The 23,718-nt window shown below is 44.7% G+C and overlaps 1 protein-coding gene across 7 annotated transcripts in view; it reads left to right on the top strand.

Annotated features, from left to right (window-relative positions):
* Positions 1–23,718, top strand: part of GRB10 (growth factor receptor bound protein 10) — a 642,351-nt gene that overhangs the window by 222,278 nt on the left and 396,355 nt on the right. For all 7 annotated transcript variants that reach the window (XM_085607304.1, XM_085607303.1, XM_085607300.1 and 4 more), the window contains one exon: positions 515–602. In XM_085607304.1, coding sequence (XP_085463430.1) covers positions 515–602 — 88 coding nt within the window. The remainder of the gene's footprint in view (positions 1–514; positions 603–23,718) is intronic.

Here is a 23,718-nt window from a genome sequence, read left to right as displayed (position 1 = left end):
GTTATAATCTGGGCCACTGGAATTATGTTTTAGTGGCCGCATCTTTTTTGCATAATTATGGATTTGCATAATCTGCAGATGTTAATGAGAACCATTGTTTCTAGCTCGGATCCAAAGTTTCTAAAACGTGGCATCTTGTTAGTGCATAGTGGAAGGTCATTCACAAAGGTTAATTGAACACCTTTCAGTTGCTAATTTCTGTATTTGGTTGTTAAATTGGACTGATGTGAAATATTTGCCCAGAAAGTATTACCATGTGAAAACAATTACTAAATTATGAAGTAATACAATTAAATATGCCTTATTGTGCTGCATAATTTGGCTTTTCTTGTCACAATTTGGTAAATCCTGCTGCATAATTGGAGCTCCCTTGCCACATAACTCCAATGACCTTGTTATAATGGTTTTAACTGGAAACCCAATAACGTTTCTATAGCTTGTGAACTGTTGTCAATAAATTGGTAATTCTTGTTAATTTGGCTTGTCAAGTGATTGTTTTATGTTCTGTTTTCAGGACAGTGTAGAGAAGACTGCAGTTCACACTAAAAGAGACTTGGAGTCTGCGTTCAGAGACCGTGTCCATCGTATCTCCTTAACTCAAGGTAAAACGAATTTATGCAAATAATTTATGACTTGTGCTCCATAGCGAAGGGGCTTGTGAGTTGGACATTTTGAGAAGCGGCTGGTGGCCTGAGGTAGTTGATAGACTGTTGGGAGAGGGGGAAGGATCCTTTCTCAGGAGCGGATCCTGCAGCATTTTGGCCTTTTCCAAGTTCATATTAGGCATAAGAACTCTGCAGTGGCTGCAAGCATACAATGCTTGGAGTCTCAGTTCCTGCCTGCAGGGGCTGTGGAGTGTGCCCAGGCCTGTGTTTCACAGAGGCTGTGTCCACAAAAACCGTACAAGGCGGATTCCTGCTGCATCTGTTAGTGATTGACTTGATAGAATTGAGTGGAGGGAGGTGGCTGCTGCCTAACCTCATGGCGACGACTCCACTCTGCCTCTGACCTTCCAAATGTCCTTCCTCCTTCTATTGGTCCAAGTAGCTGGGGCCATGGGCAGTGAGGGTTTCTTTACCTCTCCGTGTATGAGTGTGAGGAAGCTGCTGGTGATAAAGACGGCGTGATGTAGGTCTCGGAGGTACTATTCTGGCTGTTGCAAATTAGGACATTTTTTTATAATATTCAAATTTTCTTTGACCGGGTGTAGCGTGTTAAGCCAGCCATTCATTAACTGTGTACTCATGCATTGCTCTCATTTTTCTCTCCCACATACATCTCATCTTTGTTCATGGAATGTAGGGTTCAAAGAGCAACATTCTTCTGATTGTCCAAATCTGATCTGTTTTTCATAGTGGGGATCCTTAGGAATACAAAACTGAGCCTGGCCATCTCATATGAGTATAATCTTACTGTAGTGTCCAAAAAGTTTAACAAATGTTTTATACTAGACTTTTGTGGACGTGTATTTTTAACCTGACTGGGGGTGAGTGGTTGAAAAGTTTCAGCACTCTGTCCATCTTGGTGTGTTTGCTATGTTAGCCCTAAGTGGCCAGGGGTATGCCAGACGTGGGTACCCTTGCTTGCTGTGCCACTGGATTATAGCTAGCCTGGCTGATGAGGAGTGATAACCGAAACAGATCCCAGGATGGATGCTTCCGGTCCACGGAGGACCTGGCCTGGCACTTCTGGATGGATTGTTCCTAAGAGGAGCAGGGTCAAGGCTGATTTCCATATGGCTGGGTCAGCATAGTGAGCAAATGTACAATGGATTAAACCCAGAGCTCTTGACTGGGGGTGAGGGAGTTTCAGCAGTCCGTCATGTTGTGTTTGAATACAAAACTGAGCTTGGCCATCCCCTTAGGAGTAATAATCTGACTGTACACACCTAGTGTAACAAATGATTTATGCAAGAATTTTGTGGAAATGCATTTCTGACCTGTTGAACCCAGTGGTTCCATATTTACCTTTTCTTCCGGTAAAATGGTACCTGGTTTTATGAATTTGTTAGTCAGTGCATTGCAGTAGAAATCATCAGTGTGTGAAGGTATAAATATTCATATGGCCTATATTCAGTCCCAGGTTGTCACTCCCTGTGAACTCCTACTTAGTTCAGCATTTCTGGAACGCCTGCAACAACCACAGACAGACTTCAGTTATGTTCTAAGCTCAACCAACCAGTTACTTTAATGTTTCTCAAACTAATGGCTCTTTCAGAGTCTAGGGTTTTTAAATATGTAATCCATTTCAAAACAAAAAGCTAACCCAACTTATCTGGGATGAGTCCACTCGAGCAGCTCAATTGTTTATAAAGCTCTTTTGATACTTTCAGCCTATTGATGATTGTAACAAATATGCAATTGAATACAGTGAATTTCATTAATTCTGCCGAAGAAATACCATTACAAAAAGAGTATAATAATTTCCGAGGACAAGGAGTTTGACACCTCTTTAAAACGCATTCTAACATAAAGGAAAACATGTTTCATTGTTCTGGGATCTGTTGTGAAACCAGGAGAAACTGAAATCTGTAATATACGTTTGGAGACAAACCACAAAAGTAAAGCATGGATGCTGTATTTTTTGAGAAATACAATAGCTTGTGCAAAAATATTTCTAGAACTGCAAAAAAACATGCATACCTAAAGTACTCATGAGGACCCTTGACTAAACAATCAAAATAAAGAATAAAGCTATTATGTGAAAGCTCCAAAAATGCTGGAGAAATAAAGGGCTAGGGGCATAGAATTGTGGAAAAAACACAAGGGATACATAAAATAACTTGCACGTTTAATTTCAGACATATTGCCAGGATTCATGAATGTATTAAGCCATGCAAGGCCGCCTCTTAGAAATGTTAATTTGGAAGAGGAGTATCCGTTTTAAAGAGTAAACTTCAAGGAATCCGAAACAAAATACTACTTATTTAAAGACCGTGGTAGTAAGGATACCCTGTATGTAAACCCAAATGCATCCAACTGTAGTGTGTAGTAGTCCAGAGCTCCTTTTTAAGGCGCCTGTTAGTAAATGTGAGCACAAATTGAATCCCTTAGACTTGTACATCCACTCAACCTCCCAACTAATTGCAGAATTTGTTCGTTCCTTCCCCCCCCCCCCGCTCTCACAGACCTTAACCAGGAGCTTTCAATGCTTTGAACCATCACTTAATTACACTTGCGCTCTTAGCAATGTTAAGTGCTTGATAATTGTGCGTTGGTCCAAGTGGTATCTGATACATACCAAGACTCGCCATGGGCAGGGCTAGGTTTTCTTTTGAATCAGTGGTGTAAAATCCTCAAGAGACTACACACAAAGGAAGAAATGTCAACTTGAGGTTGAATTTATAAATGTCTAGTTTAGTTTAATCTTCCTGCCATTTTATGCCCCCCACCTCCCGAGTTAAGAATTAAACGCGGTCTTAACAATTTAATAATGCTTTGTGGTTATGTGTAGACTGCTAATGTTTTTATCCAGCAAATCATCTTTGCTAAAACAGATGCTCAGAAATTGTCTTGAATATAACTTGAGATCTGTGCTGGATAGAATGTGTATAGGTTCCATTGTGATATGGTGAAGGTAGTCTAATATATCCTATTAATATATTGATAATGAAGTGTTTACTGTCTGAAAAACATTTCCTATTCTGTGTGGAGTCTTTAGCTGCATGCCTGATTTTAATATTTCACTGGTATGGAAACATAACATTAACTCTTGATATCCTACCCAAGTCTCGAGTCTACGTGCCTCTGGCAATGGAGGTCACTGTATTGTGAGCTAAAGGTCATGAGTCTCCTCTTAGTAAGTGACACTGATAGTTGGCAGCCAGAGGTTACCAATCTTCCTTAGGCTGTTGTGTACTGAGTCTGGGCTCAAGTTTCCCTGACTTTGTGAAAACCTTCAATTGGCAGGAGATTATATTTTCAGCTGATGTGAGCCATATGGTTTTTAAATTGACCCCAAACTGAGTTTTTTGTGGGGCCAAGTCTTATTTTTAAATGTACTTTAAATATTACATTAGCAAAACAAACGTTTAAGTGATTAAAACTCAAAATGGGGGGCATGACTTGACCTCCAAACAATGTCGCAGCCTCATACCGTTCTGTATGGTCGATAATCTTTCCGGATCCTTGCCCACATCCAGACCCCAGTGCTTCCCACTTGCGGCATCCGGTATCCGCAGCATTGCAGGGGCCGGTGTCCCGAGGCTTCAGACCTCAACCGCTCGTGAGCTGCCAGTGTAGAAGTAGCTGCACGGAGAGGCCCAGGTGAGTGTCTCACCCTGCCTTGTCCAGGGTTCTGCTCTCCCTACTGCATGACAAGGTGGGGTCTTGGGGTCAGTAGTAGTGCTTTCCCCCTTCCCCATCAGATCAAGGTGGTATCCTGGCTCCCCGTTAGGCTGCGGTGGTCAGATTGGCTGGGAGAGTGCTTATGGGCCGGGGGTGGGTGCCAGAGGTAGATGGGCCTCAGACCCCCTCCCCCTTCACCACCCTGACCACCTGTTTTCCCCCGCAGGAGACTCGGACTGGAGCAGGGCCACATGGCGCCTCCCTTCCGTGACAGGCCCCAGAGTAGATTGGCAGGGGCTGAGCTAGGGGTGCTTGACTTCTCCCTCCTCTTGCCTCTGTACCCCCGGCGTGCCTCAACCTGGCTATGGCGTGAGCTAGAGGAGGACATGTGTGAGGCCGAGCTAGGGCTCGGTGAGGCCTGCGGCCCCATGTCTCCCTGGACTCTCCTTTGCTCCTTCTGCTCTCTGGCCTCCCTGCACTCCTCTACGACATGCATAACAATCCTGCGCTGCCACATGTTAACGGAGCAGGCTGGTGATGTCTGCTGCCTTCTCTTCAACCTGACGCAGTGGCAGATAGATGGCTTCAGATATTGCTTCCTATAAGCCCTGATGTGGAGCGAGGCTTTAATGACCCTGAGGCAATGAGTGGTATACTTAGCCTGCCTTGTTTTGTACCCTCTCGTTGAGCGGACCGTGAGCTGACTTTTGTGGGTATTGGGAATTATTGGGATGGACCTAGTGGGTTCCTGTTGTGACCCCAGCAGAGGTCTGGCCTGCTGCAGATGCTTCCTGTTCTCAAAGTATGGGGTGGGGGGTGTTGTGGTGGTGGTCATGTTTTTCTTTGTTTTGCAGAGTCTTTGAGTGTGATTCCTGTCTTGGCGGCTGCCCGCCTTATTTTCCACCCTAGTGTACCATGGGTGCTCAGTTAGACATAGCTGATCAGCTCTACATAGTATCTTGGAACGTAAATAGCTTACTCAATAAAATTAGGAGGGATGTGGTCCTAAAATGCGCTTGACGGTTGGGAACGGATGTCCTGTTCCTCCTGGAGACTCACCTTGTGGGTAATATGGACCCCTGTCTGGCAAGGTTCGACTATACTCTGGTCTTACCCTCTGGGTTCACGAGGGGATCCAGGGGGGCAGGTATCCTGATCAAGAACCGTGTCCCTTTCCAACACATTAAGTCCTGGGTAGATCCAGAGTGTAGGTACACGGCAGTGACTGTCAAATTATATGGGCAACCCTTCACATTTCTCAGTGTCTACACCACTCCTCCGGGCCAGTCATTTGTAGACTTTATAACCGTACTGTGGGGCGAGTTCCCAGAGGGACTCGCAGTGATGGGGGATGGGTGATTGGAATGGCATCATGATCACACCGTTTACTGGTGGAGTCCACATGGATTGCTTCTGGGGACTGTAAGCATTCACCTGCCTCCGTTTTCTGATGCTGTAGGCCTAGTAGACGTTTGGAAAGCTCTCCACTCCTGTGGGGATGGCTTCACCTTCTTTTCCCAGGCACATGGTTCCTTCTCCCACTTAGACTACTTCCTCATGCCATTCTCAGTGGCATAGAATTACTGATGTTGCCATACTAGCATACGGGCTTTCAGACCATTCCCCGATCTCTCTGCCTCCTCATAGGTCACCAGTGCTCTGCTTTTTGGTGGCACCTCTCATCCTGGAATATTAGTGACCTGAATTATAGGCAACATTTGTAACAATCCATTGGTTAATCATTCACCCACAAGGTAGGCTCTGTAGACTCTCCGGCAATACTTTTGGAGGCCTCAAACTACGCAGCAGGGAACGACTTCGCCTGGCGCAGGACCTAGTATACCTTGAATCCCAGATAGCTTGTTTGGATGTGCAGAGCAGACAGGGTACTGGGTAGAAGGCCTGGATGTGACTGAGCCTCCTCAAGCAACTGTACCAGCAGACCTTGTTGGAGGAGGCCAAACAGTCCTGGCAGGTGGCTCTGAGCCACATATACCAATGGGTTGGATAAGTTGAGTAAAATGCTACATAGACTTTGCCAGACTGCCCACCACTCCGCTCAATCCCTCTTATACGTGACCCAGCCAGTTTCTTGTGCATGGATCCTAGGGAAGTGGCCTGAAATCTTGCCACTCACTTTGAGAGTGTATGCCCAGAGAGAGTTCTTGTCACTGGAGCAGATTAAGGAGTTTTTGGTGGACCATGACTCACTGGAGGGTGATCTGACTGGGGAGGAATTGTAGTCTGCCCTGGCGGAGCTAGGACCTGGAAAGGCCCCAGGGCCCAATGGTTTTTCATGTGAATTCTTCAAGGCATATATACCTAAACTCAAGGATCAAATGCTGAATGGGATTCGTTCTGCTGGCGACCATTCTGTTCTGCCCCCGGATTAGAGACGCACTGAAATAGTGAATCTTTTTAAGCCCAATCAACTGGCAGAGGATCTCTCCACATACCGCCTGATCTCCCTCTTTAACTTGGAGGTGAAGGTGCTGGCGAAAGCACTGGCCAACTGACTAGTGCGGTTGGTTCCTGACCTTATGCGTTCATATCAGGCTGGGTTCATCTCCAATATCAGGCACTTGAGCAATATGCAGGCCCTGGCGGACAATTTAGAAGGATCAGTGGCTGTCCTGCTTGCGGACATTGACAAGGTGTTTGATTTGGGAGTATTTGTTTGATCTTCTTTGTCATCTGAATTTTGGTCCTAAATTTGTCTCCTATCCCAATCTGCTGCACACTGACCTAATAGCGATGGCATGTGTGGATGGTGCCCAGTCAGACACTTCGGATCCAGTAGGGGAGAAGACTGGTATCACCCCTCTACCCCCTTTCTGTTGGCTCTTGTCATGGAGCCGTTGGTGGTATGGGTAGAATGGACGCCCAAGTGCGTGGATTCGATGTTGGAGGATGGAACCTCTGATTCGAGTTGGGGGATGGAACCTCTGATACAATAGCATTGAATGCCGATGAGGTCCTCTTAACTGACCCCGAACACACCGGGCCAAGCATCCTACAAATGTGCATATTTGGAGATACCTCGGGACTTCACATCAAGATCTCCAAATTCACTGTTTTCCCAGCAAATGGATACCTGCAGGACTTTGATAGGGCAGTTCAGCTGAAGATTGCCTCTGGAGGCTTCAAATATCTAGGTTTATTTGCGTCCCTTGATGCGGCAGCTTGAGTGTTATCTTGCACCTATGCTAGCTTGCCGGAGGGAGGATGTTTGGGTGTAGTCTGTTTTTGCAGCGTTCCCTTCAAGGTGGGTCTGCATTTTTTTTAAAGTGATGTCATTACCCAATTTTTGTACCAGTTACAAAATATTCTTATTGATCTCAAGACAATGGTTCCGCAAACGAAACTACTCTTCGTAGCTCCCTGTTGGTTGGTGATATCCCCCATATTGCTGTCAGGAAATGCTTAAATTCTACAAACTTTAGAGGCATCACAGTGGCCGACATCGAATCGTACTACAGAGCCTCACATTTGTGTAGTGGGGGCAGCCTCGGTACCATCCCTCCCGCTACCAGAGTGCTTCTTGCTCTGGCTGGCCTGCATGCTGTTGCAGGTGGCTGGGCTGAAGGGATTTTGAAAGTGGAACGTGATGGAGATCTCTATCCTGGGTAATATGAGCGAAACCGCTCTCAAATCCTTTCAGACCATGCAAACTGAGTACGAGCTTCGCCACAGTCCGTCCCTTCGATACTTACAGTTCCACCATGCAGTCCCCCCCCCCCCCACTCCCCCTCAATTTAACGGCCCTGAATGACCTCCCTGAATTTAATCCACCGGAGTATTCTTATTTCGGAAGATCTGGGAGACCAGAAGATCGCTAAGATACCAGACTCTCTTCTAACCAACCTGACACATTCCCCGCCCTCCGAAGGGGACCTAGAGGATGACGATTGGACTGAGGATAGAGAAGCACCTAGAGAGGCAGCTATTGCTGACCGACTCGGACTGACCCAACCCAAGTACCTCCACAGGGTTTACCTTCTGCTGGACCATCTGTGGAAGATGGGGTTGTTGCCTCCCCTGCCTGCCTCTGATGTGGTGATTCAGAAAGATCATTCCTATACTGTGTGGGGCTGTCCTGCCTTGGATCCATGTTAGCACAGGGTGACTATGCGTGGGTGAGGTATTGGGTTGGACACTCCCAATGTACCCTAAACGTACCATGCTACTTATTAATGGCACATTGGGTGTTAACAGATACTAACTAGTGCTACTTTTCCTTCCAAATGGGACATATCAATGGATATGGAAGGCCTTGGCTTCCCCCTCAATGGCGGTTTGGAGAAAGGGAATGGGCCATTGCATGGGCTTCGCGATTCAAGTATATGAGGCGCGGGGTTGCCCACAGAAGCATGCTGAGGTATGGCAGGTTTGAGCAAGGTACTGGGCATCGTGTTGGAACCTGGTCACTCTGTGTGACAAGTACTGAATGACAATCTGGACTTTCATCTGTTGAGGTGCATTCTGGAGGGGTTAGGGCACTTGGTGCTATTTTCTGAGAAGTTGTATTTACTGATCATTTGCGGGTGGTGGGGTGGGTATATGTGCAAGGATGTCTTTTTTTGCATTTTGTGTAATTGCCATCAGGGGCTGTATTTAAAAAAAAAAAAAAAAATTCTGGTTTTGAAAGAAACTAAATCCAAGTGAATTCATCCACTGCATGTCTGTAACAAGTCCTGTTACTGCACATCTAAAAGTGTTTCCCTGTGTTGGTGTTCCTCAGATGAAATGTGCACATTGCACACCACAAGGCGTACCTATGTTGGTGTTCAAATCCACTTCACTGCCTCCTTAACTCACAGCTGACACTCACACCATGTGCTCCTCTGCCACAAAAATATTTTTTTTCCACAAAATGTAACATTGTGTGTGTTTAGTTGAAGGATCTTCTTTTTTAAGTGACTGGTGTAACGTGTGAATGATACCATATCTTTCTCATAGAAAAACACTGCAACTTTGCACACACCCTTTAGTTTTATTCCGGGATAGTATTGAAATGGAGTATCGATGGTAGTCCTACAAGAGTCAATTAGTGCTGAAGTCAAGATTACCCTCCTTTCGATAGGAAAGGGTTCCAAATCCAGAGAATGCAGATTTCCCCAAAGATCTCCGCTGGTTAGGTAACACATTTGATTCCCAGCCAGTCCTTACCAAAATTTTGTAGGCAGTTCAGAAGAATCTGGACCTGCCGTTTGACATATCTTCTATTTGTACATATTCAAATTATCTTCCATTTCATTTGATTTTCCCATCCTAAACCTTTCCCATAGATTCAGCTTTATAGATGGATTATGTGAGCTCTTCAGTTTTCAGGCACAAACTTTATGGGGATGGTCACAGGCGAGCCCACCAGTGAACTACATAGGACATTGTGCAGTATACCGGTCCATTCTGTATCTGATACTGCCTACACCCTTGTCCTCTGCCCTAGTTTCTGCATACCAGTTCTCGTAGGCCTAATTTTTGTTCATTCATAGTCTTTTTGAACTCTTGCTATGGGACTTGATCGAATAATCCAGATTTAGATTTTGCATGCACAATCAAACTTTGTTCAGGGTTTTGTAATCCGTTTTATTTCAATGCTGTCCTTTGTGATTGAACCGTTCAGTCTATCATGGGAAATGGGACTTTAAATTGTTCATTTTTATATTGATAAACACGTTAAATCTGTTCCAATTGCTCTGTACCATCAAATAGGTCTATTTGAAGATTATTTTCCTTTAAATTGTGTAAATACATTGAAAATTGTAGACTTTTGGTGAAATTAAGGAAACGCAAGTCAACACTGCTTTCAGAGGTGCGAGGATCCAGCAATAAGAGTAACTGGGCATCTCATTCTGCTTCCTAAACCTTGCCAAATCTTGACGGTGCAGTTTTTCATTCTGATGTGTGGTGTAGCATAAAAGCAGTGGGACAAAGAATGCGGTGTCTGTAATTGGTAGCCATTTTGAAATCTATTCTTGGAGTTAACCCAGGCTAAGTTTGTTTTTAAGAGGTTTCAATGTTTGGCCGGTTTGAAAACCTAAATCAGTGCTGCAGAGTGGAGCTGGAGGAGGGGTAATGTTGTAGCCCTTAAATTATATTTTTGATGCAATTGATATGCAGTGTGTGCTACACATTGTAAAGTAATTGAAAAAAGTCATTGCAGGTAGCCATTTAATGGCAGAAGGCTGTAGCCTGATAGGGTTAGTGGTTTGAAAATATTTTTGTGATGGTGAATTTTACAATGTTAGGGTACATTGTGAATGGCTCCTTTTGCAAGGATATTGTACAATTCGTTTTTTTTCTACAATGTGCACAAAGGGTATGGTCCCTAGATTGTGCTTGAATGCTGGTGCACTAGTCATTTTTTTTTTATATGTTCAGTTCTCAGTCTGGTACAGTGTTTGGTGTAGTGAATAATTGCATTTAGTCGTGATGGTAGGTGCAGGTGGCGTGGCTTATATAACATTGGTGGTTCAATCTGAGGTTAATAAAAGTAAATCAGATGGCAGTGCCAGCTCTATTTGCACCCCTGCCCGTACTTCTAATGGGCTCATGCTCTGTGAAATGTGCTGTTCATGTCGGTTTTGTCAGAACAGCTACCTCAGCTGATAGGCCAGGCCATATGTTCAAACTAAAGAGTTATCTTCAGTAATTTTTGCTTGATGACTATTCTATGCTAATATTTGTTCAAAGCACACCTGGTTAACTAGTGAGGTTGACCATATAAACATACCATAGCTATTAAAGTGCAATTAACAGGTCTCCAAGACTCCAGTTCTGCTGCCAACAATTTATTCCTGTAGCCCTCCTACATTAATGAAATGTCCATAAGTGCCAGCAGACCAACTTCCAAACCACCACAGGACTTGCCCTATCCTTGGCAACGGCAAGCAGCTAGAGTGGAACCACTTTCACACTAAGCCTTTGCCATTATAAACCTTGGTTAGAAGGGCAAGCCGACTATCCTAGAGGCATCTTCTGGAACAGTTTCAAAGTCTGTAGAATAAGTCGTAGGATTTGGAAACTCGCTATTTACAACTGCACTATATACCCTTAGTGTTTTTTGTTTTTTTGGGGGTTTTTTTTTTAAGCTTATTGGAAAGGTCAATGATGAACAGGAGATGGGTAATGGTAGGATGTACTGACTGGGAGTATATAGGTGACATACAAAGAGCTGTTGATGGATATCAAGCCTATAGCTTTATTAGACCCTTTTTAAGCACTGTAAATAACCGACGGAAGGCGAAGTCTACATTGCCAGGATTCAGATTGGCTAGTTGCCCCCAACTCCTAGACCCTTGCCTTGACTCCTTTACATCAGCTGCGAATGCTGAGAGCAGTCGCTGTGTGCCCAGCCATGGAAGGTCCACATTGTGGTTTTTCGATTACGTCCTAGAAGCAGAAGCTAGGTAACTGTTTGGGCGCGAACACTGCCAACCACCAAATTAGTCCATTGTGAAAGGTGGAATGCTATGAACTGCATGGTACAGCAATCCTTTGCCAATGCTTTGTGGCACCACCAGCATAAAAAGGCACAAGGAATAAAGCACTAAACGGGGGGATTAATCCTGAGAAGTGGGTGTTTTGGAGGGGGGAGGCAGGGAGGCGAAGGAGAGTTTAGGTTTTTAAAGTATCTTATTCCTTCCTGCTGAGTCATTGACGGTCAACGCGTTTTTTGTCCCCTTGAAGATCAGGATTTTTTCAAGCTGAAAAAAATATATATATTCAATGAATTTTGTGTTATGCATTCATAAGTAAGGAAAGATAAACAGGCACATAGTTATGTAGTCGGAGACAGGAAACCCTGTTCTACTATTTTCTATAAAGTTTCATTTTCAAAAGCTAAAACTCCATTAAACTACTTTAAGGGCCCAGACAAGAGAAGATGAAATACGCAATTAGTACAATGTTGAACGCATTTCATAAACCTTATGAAGTAATTTCTGTTTCAAGTATTAGGAGAATAAAATGCAGTTATGTTTTACATAATTGTTGACCCAAAGACCATTGGCTAGTGCAAGATGCCGTGACCTTGCTGAGTGAGGGCCATCTTTAAACTGTGACATTTGGTAGCAAAGCTCTAACTGTACACACAGCCTCACTGTCTCTATGGTGGAATAAATAACATCAACAAATTTTGATTTTGGGAGATGGCAGAAACTGATGAGATCCTGAGACTTTGATATCAAGGCTTTCTAGGTCAAAGGTCTCTGCATAATAAATAACTAGCATTACAGTTTGCACAGCTTTAAAGTATGTGACGATCAATTCTGCATGTCAACCACTAGGATAGTTAATATTATTATACTAAAGTCTTTTTTTTTTTTTTTTTTTAAATACGCCCAAAAGTGCATTAATATTCAGCCGGCATTGGTTTCTTCTTTTGTTCAGGACTTTTCAAGGGTCAAAACAATGCATTTGAAACTCCAACCACGACATGGGAAGGACAAAAAACAAGTATGTGTATTTCAGACTATTTATAGTGCTTGAGTAGTTCGCCCGATGACTGTAATAACCAATTAAGTAGTACATCCAGTAATACATTTTGAAGTAATGTAGATGCTGGGTTTAAGGACATTCCAGTCACAGGTCAAAATTCAATCCAATAATTTTCTAAAAGTTTGCATTTTGGCCAGATCGAGCACTCCACTATATCGGCATAAAGCGATCCTTGCACAATAACATAACCGTCACCAAGTGGGCCTTGGTAAACCTATAGCCATCTAAAAAGCGGCACATTCAAAATGGTGTCCCCGTTAATGGGGATCATTACAATAAATAGGGAATCTAATTAAGAACTATTAGTCATCTAAGTTTCTAAAGCACATGCTTTACAGATACACTCATAGTTTGTGTGCAATTGTGATTATCAAAATCTTGTACCAAGGTTCTTTCTTGGTTCAGGCTTTCCCTATCGCAACGCAAGATTACTAAAAAAAAATAATAAAAATTCAGACTAGTACCATGTAAACTGGTCTGTAAACTCGAATTGTCAGGTCTCGTTTTTAAATATTTTTTCTACTTCACACCAGGATTTTAATGAAATTAGTGACCAGTACTGGAGTTTAAAACAATGGGTGCATGCATCAATTTTTAGCCTTTTTCGCAGTCCTATGAACAGCTCTTAAATATCAAAGAACTTGTCCTCTAAAACTAGGCTACTCTAATTTTTATACAGTAAGTAGATAAGTGTTACTCGATCTTACCAGAATCTGGCCCAGCACTGACTTTATTGGCCATTATTGTTTTGAGAATGGACTAGTGATTAATCAACAAAAAATCTCCTTCCCAGGACCTTTGGGAGTTGGTTAGATATTGCCCAATGGAAGCTATTTTGTTACTACTGCCAACGCCAAACAAACCATTCAGCTCTACTTACAGAAACAATTGCATTAGATGCAAATGTACTTCGTTATTGGACTTTGGCCAGAGAGGCTGTCTGACACCCTAAAGGGAAAGCTGTAGGCAGAGTTGAATAATTTACACCCTTTGACCACAATAATCTCTGGGCTCCTCCGCTGTACCCAATGTTAGAAAACCTGAATGTGCAAGAGATTTACACAACTAGACTACTGATTAATCAGTTAAGGTAACAAAGTTACCTCAGAGTTAAATTAAAAACAAGGGATTTGGATTGGAGCATTTGGCTGCAAAAGGCATAATTAAATTGGTATAAGGATTACGTACAGCCATATTTAGAGTACAAAATTTGTCAAGTAAAGATGAAGCTCATTTCCATTTTTGGCTTGTGTGATTTGGGCAAATTCCAAAAAGAAAACAAAAATAGGAGGAAATGTTTCTCTTCTAACTATTATGAGTCTTGCTAATATTTTGTGCTGTTGCCCAGAGTTAATGGCAGAAAGCTGCCACTTTTGAATACCTTGATATACTTAGTGTAGACTGGGGATTTGTGCCTCGGTAAAGCCTCACCATTTTTAACTGCACCGATTGGCCCTTTCAGGTGGTTTTGTTTATTGAAGCGAGCTGCTTACATTTAATGGCTGTTAAAATTATTTCATTAAATTAGATTTTTGAATTGGAAACCATGAGTTAATTCCTCTGTTCTAGAGGTCTGTCACTGCTTGCGTTTTAACCGGGACAGGCTTTAGGGCAGTGCGGCTGCACTCTGCGCTGACCTGGGGAGGGGGGTTCTGACCTCCTGGGAGGTGCTGTGTTTAGCAAGAACTATGATTGGCGAGATGAAAGGCACTTTTGATCGGTGGTAGTGAGAATCTGAGGCAGTCGGGGGGAGTGGGGGGCGCCAACAATTGTCGCATCGGGCACCAACAGCTCTAATACTTGCCCTGGTTTTAACTGGTTCTACTTAAGGGAGCAGGTGCACCCTAGGAAAGTAAGGACAATGGGAAGAAATGAATGTGTTGCGGGAATGTGGAAATACAAAAGTGACCGTAATGGAGAAGGGCTCCACTGAGTCATTCTTCTATGTACAAAAGAAACCTCAAACTCCCTGGGAGGCGGCTATAAAGAAAAGCCTTTCCTGATGTCCCGGATGGATCTCTTTTAGGATAGTGATCTCATAGGACACCTCCATTTTCAGATGTCTTTTGTCCCTTGGGTACAATCCGTGACACTCTGTACCATCTTTACTTGAAGTGTTCTGTCAAGAGCCTCCTGGGCTATGTTTAGAAGTAATTTATCTCTGCATCTGCTCTCTGGTGCTGTAGGTTCTTGGCTTCCATTCATCTAATTATCCATTCGGGACCAGGGGCTCCTTTTGACTGTCTGGTACTGAGCGGTTTGTGGTGTCTGTTATTTTTATATTTCTTCTTTAGACTGCAGTTGAGGTGCCTTGTCTGCTTGCCCTGTGTGGAATGTGCTTTGACTCTTCATGGTGCCTCTGCTCTTCGAAAGAATAAGGCACCTCATTAAAATGGACACCACTTGGGGATCAGAAATGTGACGACTGCATCTTGTATTTCCGCACCATCTTGGTTATTCTGCATACAATGAAGTATCCACGCCATATTTCGTAAAGATGTCTCGAATCACGGAGAACTTCGGTGACCACATAAAGGAATATGCCAGCAGCTAAGTTGCCATATAAAATCATGGAAAAAGGTGGTTTGAACTGTAATTTTAACTTCTGTCTGGAGAACCAACCAACCTAAATCCTTGGTCTTCCGCTCCTTCTATGAAACAGATCGCATGGTTGCAGATATGTATCATAAATGTAGTATCAAAACTGTGCAAACAAACCAATAAATAGCCTGTAAAGATGTACCATTTTAATGTGCAACCACCCAATCCTGCTATTTAAGCGAAAACCGTTCAAGTGGAAAGGATGGTTTGAAGGGCAGTTTCAGTGCTCCAGGGCTGGGCCTGTGCCTTTGCTTGCTCAGGCAGTGGGCATTGCGGAGTCACAATTCCGCTGTAATAACTTAAGGCGGTTCAGTAGCTACATCGTTTTTGATCTACAAGTTACCAGATATGTTACAACTAGACTGGAATATCCAAATTTAACCCTTTTTATTATTTATTAGGCCAGGTTTTATTCGATGTTTTTTGTTTTAAAGTCGGTAGGGTGGACGGTGTTTTTTTTAGGAATTATCTTTTGGATGCCCACAGGTGGCATAACCCCATTTATCACTAACTTCCATTTTGCAGATAGGGCATAGAAATCACTTGCCCTTCTTGGTCAATGTCTTGGCAAATAAGGCCGCAGGCTCCACTACTGGTGGTGTCCTCCCTCCCATTCCTTAAAGTTGCAGCTTTTCTGCTGTGAGAGGTCAACTCTTCAGAATATTGCCTATAGGCCTTGGATGTCATTTCATTGTTCCCCCGAGGGTAGCAGATGCTACCCCTGGCCCCGCCCTTGTGACCCCTAAGAAGCAAAGGCAGTGCCAGGAATGGAAGTAGAACTGGTCTCTCAGCTCCATTTACTTTGATCTGCCAGAAGAGGGAGATGATTTTAGAGTACGCATCGCACTGCAGAATGCGTTCATTTTGCAAAATAAACGCACCTATGAATCGGTGGTGTGACAAACACCTTTTCAGATGCCCCGGGGTGGTGTGCTGTTTTACGGGTATTCCTATTGCTGCAACAGCACAGCACACTTTGAAAGGAAGCAGGGCTCCTTTATGTGATCTCTGCCAGAAGGAGGCAGACGGGGCTGGGTAGGTCCTGTGCTCCTGGGATTGACCATATGTGTCTGGTATAGAGCTACTCTGTGAAATTGCCAAGAGTCTCCTGCACCCGTACAGCATTTCAGGACCCTATCCTGCAGCAGAACTGGTTTGCTACTGGGTCGTGCAGGAGGTATAGCCCGACCCAGTACACCAAGACCACAAAATTGCAGACCATACAGCTACAGCTGATAAACAATAAGATCGGAAGCCCTACATCAGGGCTAATATTTGGGGGGGACAGGGTTCCGGGGCATAACACAGGACCCTGCGGTGCAGGGGCCCCAGCTGTAGGGGGCCCCATCACCACGGTGCTCAGGTCTGAGCGCTCCGGATTAAATCTGCAGCGGGCCCCACCCGTGTACATGCAGTGGGGCTCTTAAACTTTCGTTACGCCCCTGGCAGGGTTATGTGTGCTAGGATACTGACTAGGGTGCTGGGTGCAGAATTAAGGGAGGTGAGTTCTCTATGGGCACAGGTACAGGGAATAGGGTGAACAGTTGCTAGTACAGGGTTAATGTGTAAAGGTTTAGGAATCGGAGTGAAGGGTTTTAGGGTGCAGAGTTTAATGTTACCAGTACAGGGTTAAATATGCTGTATGTGTGATTATGTATGGAAACTTACCTAAAGTGTAATGTTTCTTATGTAGTGCCTGTGTGGTATTGATGAATTTAGGTTACTTCAGGCAAGACGCAACGTACACCACTACAATGCATTTACAAGCGGCAACGTTTTACCACTACCACTCAATGCATTGCAGCAACATGTGGAGGAGTGTGGCTCAATGGTTAGAGCGGCAGACCCTGAAGCAGAGTTCTGGCCAGGGACCAGGGTTCGATTCCCACCTCGGCGGGGCTCTGGCTCCATTTCCTCGGACCTGTCTATTCTCGCCTCGGTGCCTATTCTAATCACGGGCCCCACGCTGCAACTCTGGGCAATAGCTTGCTTAGCCTCCACACTGGCCCCAACAGCGCTAAGGATGCCTGGCTTCACTCTGGGGGTGCCCAGAAGTGGACACTTCACATGGAAAGCCAGGAGGGGTTCCGCAGTGGTATGAGTATCAGCGCCAGGAAACTGCAAAAGGTGACACCGCAAGGTGGCCGTCTGGTGACAGTGCGCTCTATAAGTACCTTGACATTTACATTTATTCACAAAAATTAACCCAAGTGTATGTATTTTTACTATGCCAATACATCACCATTTCTGAATCCTAACAACTCCCCTATCCCCCCCCCCCCCGAAACCTAAATAACGCTTACATGAGCTTTAATTGCAGTACATTGAACATACCTTGTTACAGCAACAAATGTGGTGTGGTAAATTCATTGTAGTGGTCACTCGTAATGGTATAGTACAATTTTGACTTAAGATGCTGCCATTGATGTAGTCCCAATTGTGCAGGGACAGTCTCTGGCCTTGCGACTGGAGAAGAATCTTTGGTAATCCCGATTCGACCCATATTAAGAGTTACCAGGCTCATCCGAATTGCAAAATTCACGGTAAATACAAACCCAGACACTCGCTGCTGGAATATCTGGGTAAGGCTACTGATGTCCCACATATCCGTTATTGAGGTGGAACCAAGATCCAGCGGTGGGTGTCCTTGAGATTCATAGGCCCCTTGGCTCACTGCTGTCTGAGGATCACAGTACATTTCTGAGGACTGTAAGCTTTTCATTTCTGAGTTGAATAAACTCACTGGGCAAGAGACCTTGGGAAATGCATGGAAAAAGAGGAGCGGAAAGTAAAGATTGAGGAATAGAAAGGTGGAAACCTCGGAGAAAGAGGATGATGTGCAAGGGTGCACTCTAGATATTTATTTTTTTTAACATATTTTATTGAGCATCAAAGCAGCAGTCATCGATCAAGAAAGGCATCATGCAAGACGGCATCAATGCATACCCAACTGCAGTATTCTACAACCCCACAAACCTAGTTCCCCGACCACCACCAGAGTCTCACTCCTAAATCAACACATCAAATATAATTTGTCCCGGTGTGAATTTTCGCACTCCTCAAATTAAAAGTGAGGGTCCGCTGTAGCCTGCATCAGGGAGCTAGCACATTGAGGTACATACAGCAAAGTGTAGGATCATAATCACAATGGGTATACTAATCCAGCTTTAGAGCTACCGGATTGCCAGGGGACCTGGATTCAGACTGCCCACCAGTACCTCCCAGACACTGGCCACTTCCATTGAGCCACGCCCCTGTCTGGCCTCACGGTGCAGCACTCCACTTTCATTCCCTGCCAAGCTCTAAAAGGTCCTTATGCCAAATGGCAGTTCGGGTTCTCCTGGCAGCTTTTACATTTCTCGTGATTTCCTTTTTTGGCAAAATAAAAAGCCAAGTCCTAGAATCTGCTAGTCACCTTGGTTTTTGCCGTGTGGGTGAACCATCTCCCTAACCAGTGCCCTGGGGTAAAGGGGACCTCTCTCAGTGTAATGTCAGCGCTGTGTTTGTGATTTTTGCCCAGTAAACAGCTAGTGATGGGCAAATCCATAGCATATGTACGAATTTGTCTCACCTTCTTGCATCGTGGATACGCCGCTCCGATTGTGTTATAACACTTATTTTCTCCGGATAAGGTGTGCCTTATGTAAGATATAGAAATTGATTGGTTTAAATTAGGTGGTCTGTGATACCATGGGGATCCGTTCCAACAAAGTAGCCCTCCATTATGGTAATCCCTACGTCCTCCACCCAGCGGGCCCATTAGCTGTCAAGGGTAAGTAAGTACATTTTTATTACTCTTGAATAATTAAAACCATTGCGTACAGTACATTAACGATAAAATCAAAGAACATTGCACTAATACAAGAATTACAAAGTTTAAAATAAACTTCTTTGTGCTATCCAAAAAAACTTACAATTGATCTCGGAAATACTTGCATCCCTGACAGTTAATGCTCAGTCTGTTAAAAATCGGTTTGGTAAGAGCGATCTGTTTAAGCTGACGAGATGTTCCTGTGCGACAAATAACGGCACCCTATTGCCCCTGATTGTGACGTCCTGATGCCGTTATAAGAAGCCATTGTGTAGCATTACGGGGCTGGCTCATGTAGTGCCCAAAACCATTGTACAGGGCTAGATCTTAACAGCATTGAGACTGAAAAAACCCATTCTCAGCAGTTAAGTCAAAATGATTTGTACGGTGGCAGTTTAGCTGTACTAAAGTTGGATTAAGGTACAGCATCACCGCCTGCCTACAGGACCTTACTCCGTGCCGGGTAAAGAACAGTTTTAACAAAGTTTTCCGTATGTCCTGGGGCTATCTCATATCTTCCCTAATCGCCCTATACAAACAGGTGACTGCTTTAAAGGTTCCAGAGGACAAAATTCTGTATTGACTGCTCTTATGGGGAGTTGGCTCTTATATGCCCACAGCTCAATGTTTCCTAATCTCAGTCGCTGCCCTTTGGAGCAGAAAGTGTCCCTGAGGCAAGTCAAACTCCAAGCCGAATTATTCAAACCAGAGAAGCTCCTCTGCGCGGAACAAGTCCCCCCCACTCACACCGCTCCTGTAGCCTTCTAGTCCGTGTATACCCACCATCAAGGGTGAACTGCCCTTACTGATTATTTTAGTGGTTATAGTCCTGTTGGGTCTGGAGAATCCTGTTCTGTATTGTTACTCAATAACAACTTAACACCTGATCAGAGATCTTCCTAGGTTTTCACAATCATGAATATGAAATAATTGCTACGCTTCATGGGTGTGAGGGTTGGGGTGGGAGGATGGGGGAGAGGGGTGTGGGGGGGGGGGGGTTATAGGGACGGGGCGGTATGTAGAACAGCAGTACAATGGCATCGGTTGGTGAAATGCCATTTTGGTGACTTTCCAAAATGAGGAATCTGCTTGAAATCAATGAATGAAGAATTTCAGCCGAGACTGGTGCACGGGAGCTAAAACAAAATGACACAAGATAACTAGCAGTTAGAAAAAGAGCATGGTTGGTGTAAGAGAGAGGTACTTCATTGGTAGTAGGTGTAGGGGCAGTGTACAGGTATGGAAGAGGAAATAGGGTCTAGGTAGAAGTACTGCGGTAGGGCTGAGAGTATAGGGAGGTATAAAGGTACTATTTTGACAGGAGTGAAGAAAGTCCTTGTTCAGCTCCCAGGGGTGGTGGTGGGGGGGGGGGGGGGGGGGGCTGCAATATGATTGAAGCAGGAGGTGTAGACCCAGTATTATAGAGGAATAGATCAATATGTAAAGGGTATAGTCCTGATACCGCCACAGACCATACAAGAGTGGTCTCCATCAGAACAGCTCATTTACCCTCCATACCATTCTCTGTAAAGACCTGCAGTATATGTTATAATTTTTTTAATGGAACAAGCTCAAGCTAAAGTACATACGTTCATGATTATGCATGTATGTCAACTCAATGAACAAATCCGAAGTACATTCTCGAGTGTATGGGCACCGATCAGTTCACACTAAACATTCGAGTAAAGTTCACACTAAACATTCGAGTAATAGTCCTAATGAGGGTTTGTCTACAGCACAAAGTTCACACATTTACTAAACAGGTCAGTTTTGCTGATTTACAAATATTTATGCCATGTACTTTAGGGCGTACCAGCGCCATTACGACCAAATCTTCAACCCATTTCTTGATGCATCCCCTACTTTTGTATAAGTTTCTTTTGCTCGCTGATACCAATCCAAATCTTTTTCCCTTTCAGTCACTGATGGTGGCTGGGGAGCTCTCCAGCGCCTGACTATATTTAGTTTTGCAATTCCGCCTGCCAATCTCCACCAAATATTGGTATACCTGGGTCTTTCTGATTCTCCCTTAATCAGCAGGAGAAGCCCCTTCGCGTCCCTTGGGACTTCCAGGTTGGATACTTTTGCCATTATGTCCGTGACCCCCCCCCCCCCCCTGCCAGAAAAGCACAATCTTGGGACACTCCCATAGTATATGAAAAAAGGAACCCGCTTGCTAGCAGCCCCTGACGCAGAACGGTGTCTGTGTCCTCCCCATTTGCAAATTGTGCAAGGATAATATGTATGGTGTAGCACCTTAAGCTGTACTAATCTGAATCTCGTGCGGATTGCTATGTCTCTGGGGCCTTTGGAGTGCTTCCAACCACTCCTTGTCCTCTACATTGTCCAGATCGTCAACCCAGGTTGCCCTGAGGGTTGTTAGAGGGTCTGGCATGTTCATGAGTTTACGATAAATTGTGGATGTCACCCTTTCGGAGATTGGGTCTGCCAGTAGTCTATCTTCTAAGGGGGATTGATCCAGAAGAGTTGTGCCCCACTGTATGTGGCTTCGCAGGGCGTACATGAGTCTCGGGTATGGGAATCTTTGAGTCTGAGATAGACTACATTCCTTCTGTAGGTCTTTGAACGGCAGAGGAGTATTGTTTTGCCAGACATCCCCCCCCTTCCCCCCAACCACTCTATGCCTATTGTCTGTCCGCCTCTAAAGCCTTTCAATGTCACCACATCTTTAAACTGACCTCCAACCCACAGGGGCATCATGTTTGTTTATTTGTCCCACCATCCCAGTATTTTGTTTGCATCTCTCCAGCATGCCATCACTGTTGAGGTGTTGCTAGGCCATGCAGGGCATGCCTTTTTAGCGTAGAGGAGAGATTCACAGCTTCCTTCTGCTATTATGTCTCCATCGACTCTTTAGGCTGGTTCCCTTACATCTGCATACACCCATTCATTTATGACCAATACCTGTGAGCCTAAGTGGTATAACTTGTCCAGGACGGCGAGACCGCCATTGTAGACTCATTTCTGCAGCTTATGCAATGCTATCTTAGGTGTACCACCCTATCACAGCAACGGCTGGACGTCTTGTGCCACCTGTTTGAAGATTGCTGGGGGGGATTGGATAAGGGGTGTTCTGCGTAATGTATGGAAGGCGTGGCAGGGCCATCATCTTCTATAGTGCTGCTCTTCCCATCAGGGACAATGGTAGGGCATGCCAATGCTTTTAGTCTGTATGGAGTCTATCCAGTTGGGGAATAAGATTTCGTGTCTAGAACATCTGTTGATCTCCGGTAACATGCACTCCCAGATATTTGAAGCCATCTATCACGATTGGTGACACACATTTCGTCGGCAATCGCGGGGTCCAGACATAAGGAATATCACCGACTTTGCCCAGTTTATAGAGAACCCCAAATAACTGCCGAATAGTTCGAAGATAGGCAATACTCGTGCTATAGAGTAGTATTTTCCTGAGATATAGAATTATATCATCTGCATATAACGATATCCGCTCCTCCCAGCCCCTCGGATTTACTATGCCCCAGGTCATCGGTTCCATTGTGACCCAATGTGCCAGTGGTTCCAAGGTTAAGGCGAACAGTAGCAGCGACAAAGGGCAACCCTGTCTCTTGCCCCTTCGCACCTGGAACGATCTGGACAGCACTCCATTGACTTGAACTCAGACCAATGGGCCGTGGTATAGTAGCTTCACCCAGCTGCAAAAAGTGGGACCGAAATCCAATTTAGTGAGTACCGCAAACCAGTATGGCCATTCTATGCTGTCAAAGGCCATTAAGGCGTGTTGCACCATTAGTGCTGTCTGCTGCGGGGTTGGGACTTTAGTCAAGTGGAGCACGCCATATATCCTTAAGTTGTGACGAGTGCTTCTATGTGGCATGAATCCGAATTGGTCCACAACATCATGTACGATAGTTTTTATAATGGGCACCAAGACCTTCGCCTCAACGTTGAGCAGAGAAATTGGCCGGTATGAATTGCATTGATTCGGCGGCTTACCACCTTGTGTATGACTGTAATGGTGGCAGCTCTCTGATCTACGGGCAATTGTCCCTCCTCTCACGCCTCTACTAGCATGTTGTGTAGTGGTGGTGTTTTGGATGCAAGGCATTTGTATAGTTCGACTGGAAGCCTATTCGGGCCAGCTTCCTTCCCTGATTATAAGGATCCTAGTGCTTCAGACAGCTCCTCACACATGAGGTCTGCATCCAAGGCCTCCCTTGATTCTGGAGAGTCGTCCGCTTAAAGCCCTGCAACAATTCGTTGCAGTCCCCTTCCAATCTTGTGCATATAGGACTTCATAGTATGAGGCAAAGGCTTCCACAATCCCCAGATTGGATGCATGTAGTGTTTCGGTTTAGTCTTGTATGCTGACCACCCATGATCTCTCCCTGTTCCGCTTTTCAAGCCAGGCTAGCAGTCTAGTCGCCTTATCACCCACGTCATACAGCCGGTGCTGCGTGGCTATTGCATAGGCTCTCGCCTCACCGTCTGCCAGGGCTCACAGCTCTTCTTGGAATAAGGCCAGTTCTTGTTGCC

Source organism: Triturus cristatus, chromosome 5_2 (assembly GCF_964204655.1).
Source record: "Triturus cristatus chromosome 5_2, aTriCri1.1, whole genome shotgun sequence".
Classification (NCBI taxonomy): Eukaryota; Metazoa; Chordata; class Amphibia; order Caudata; family Salamandridae; genus Triturus; species Triturus cristatus.
Note: the sequence above shows the minus strand (reverse complement) of the source record. Positions and strands in the feature narration are given on the sequence as shown.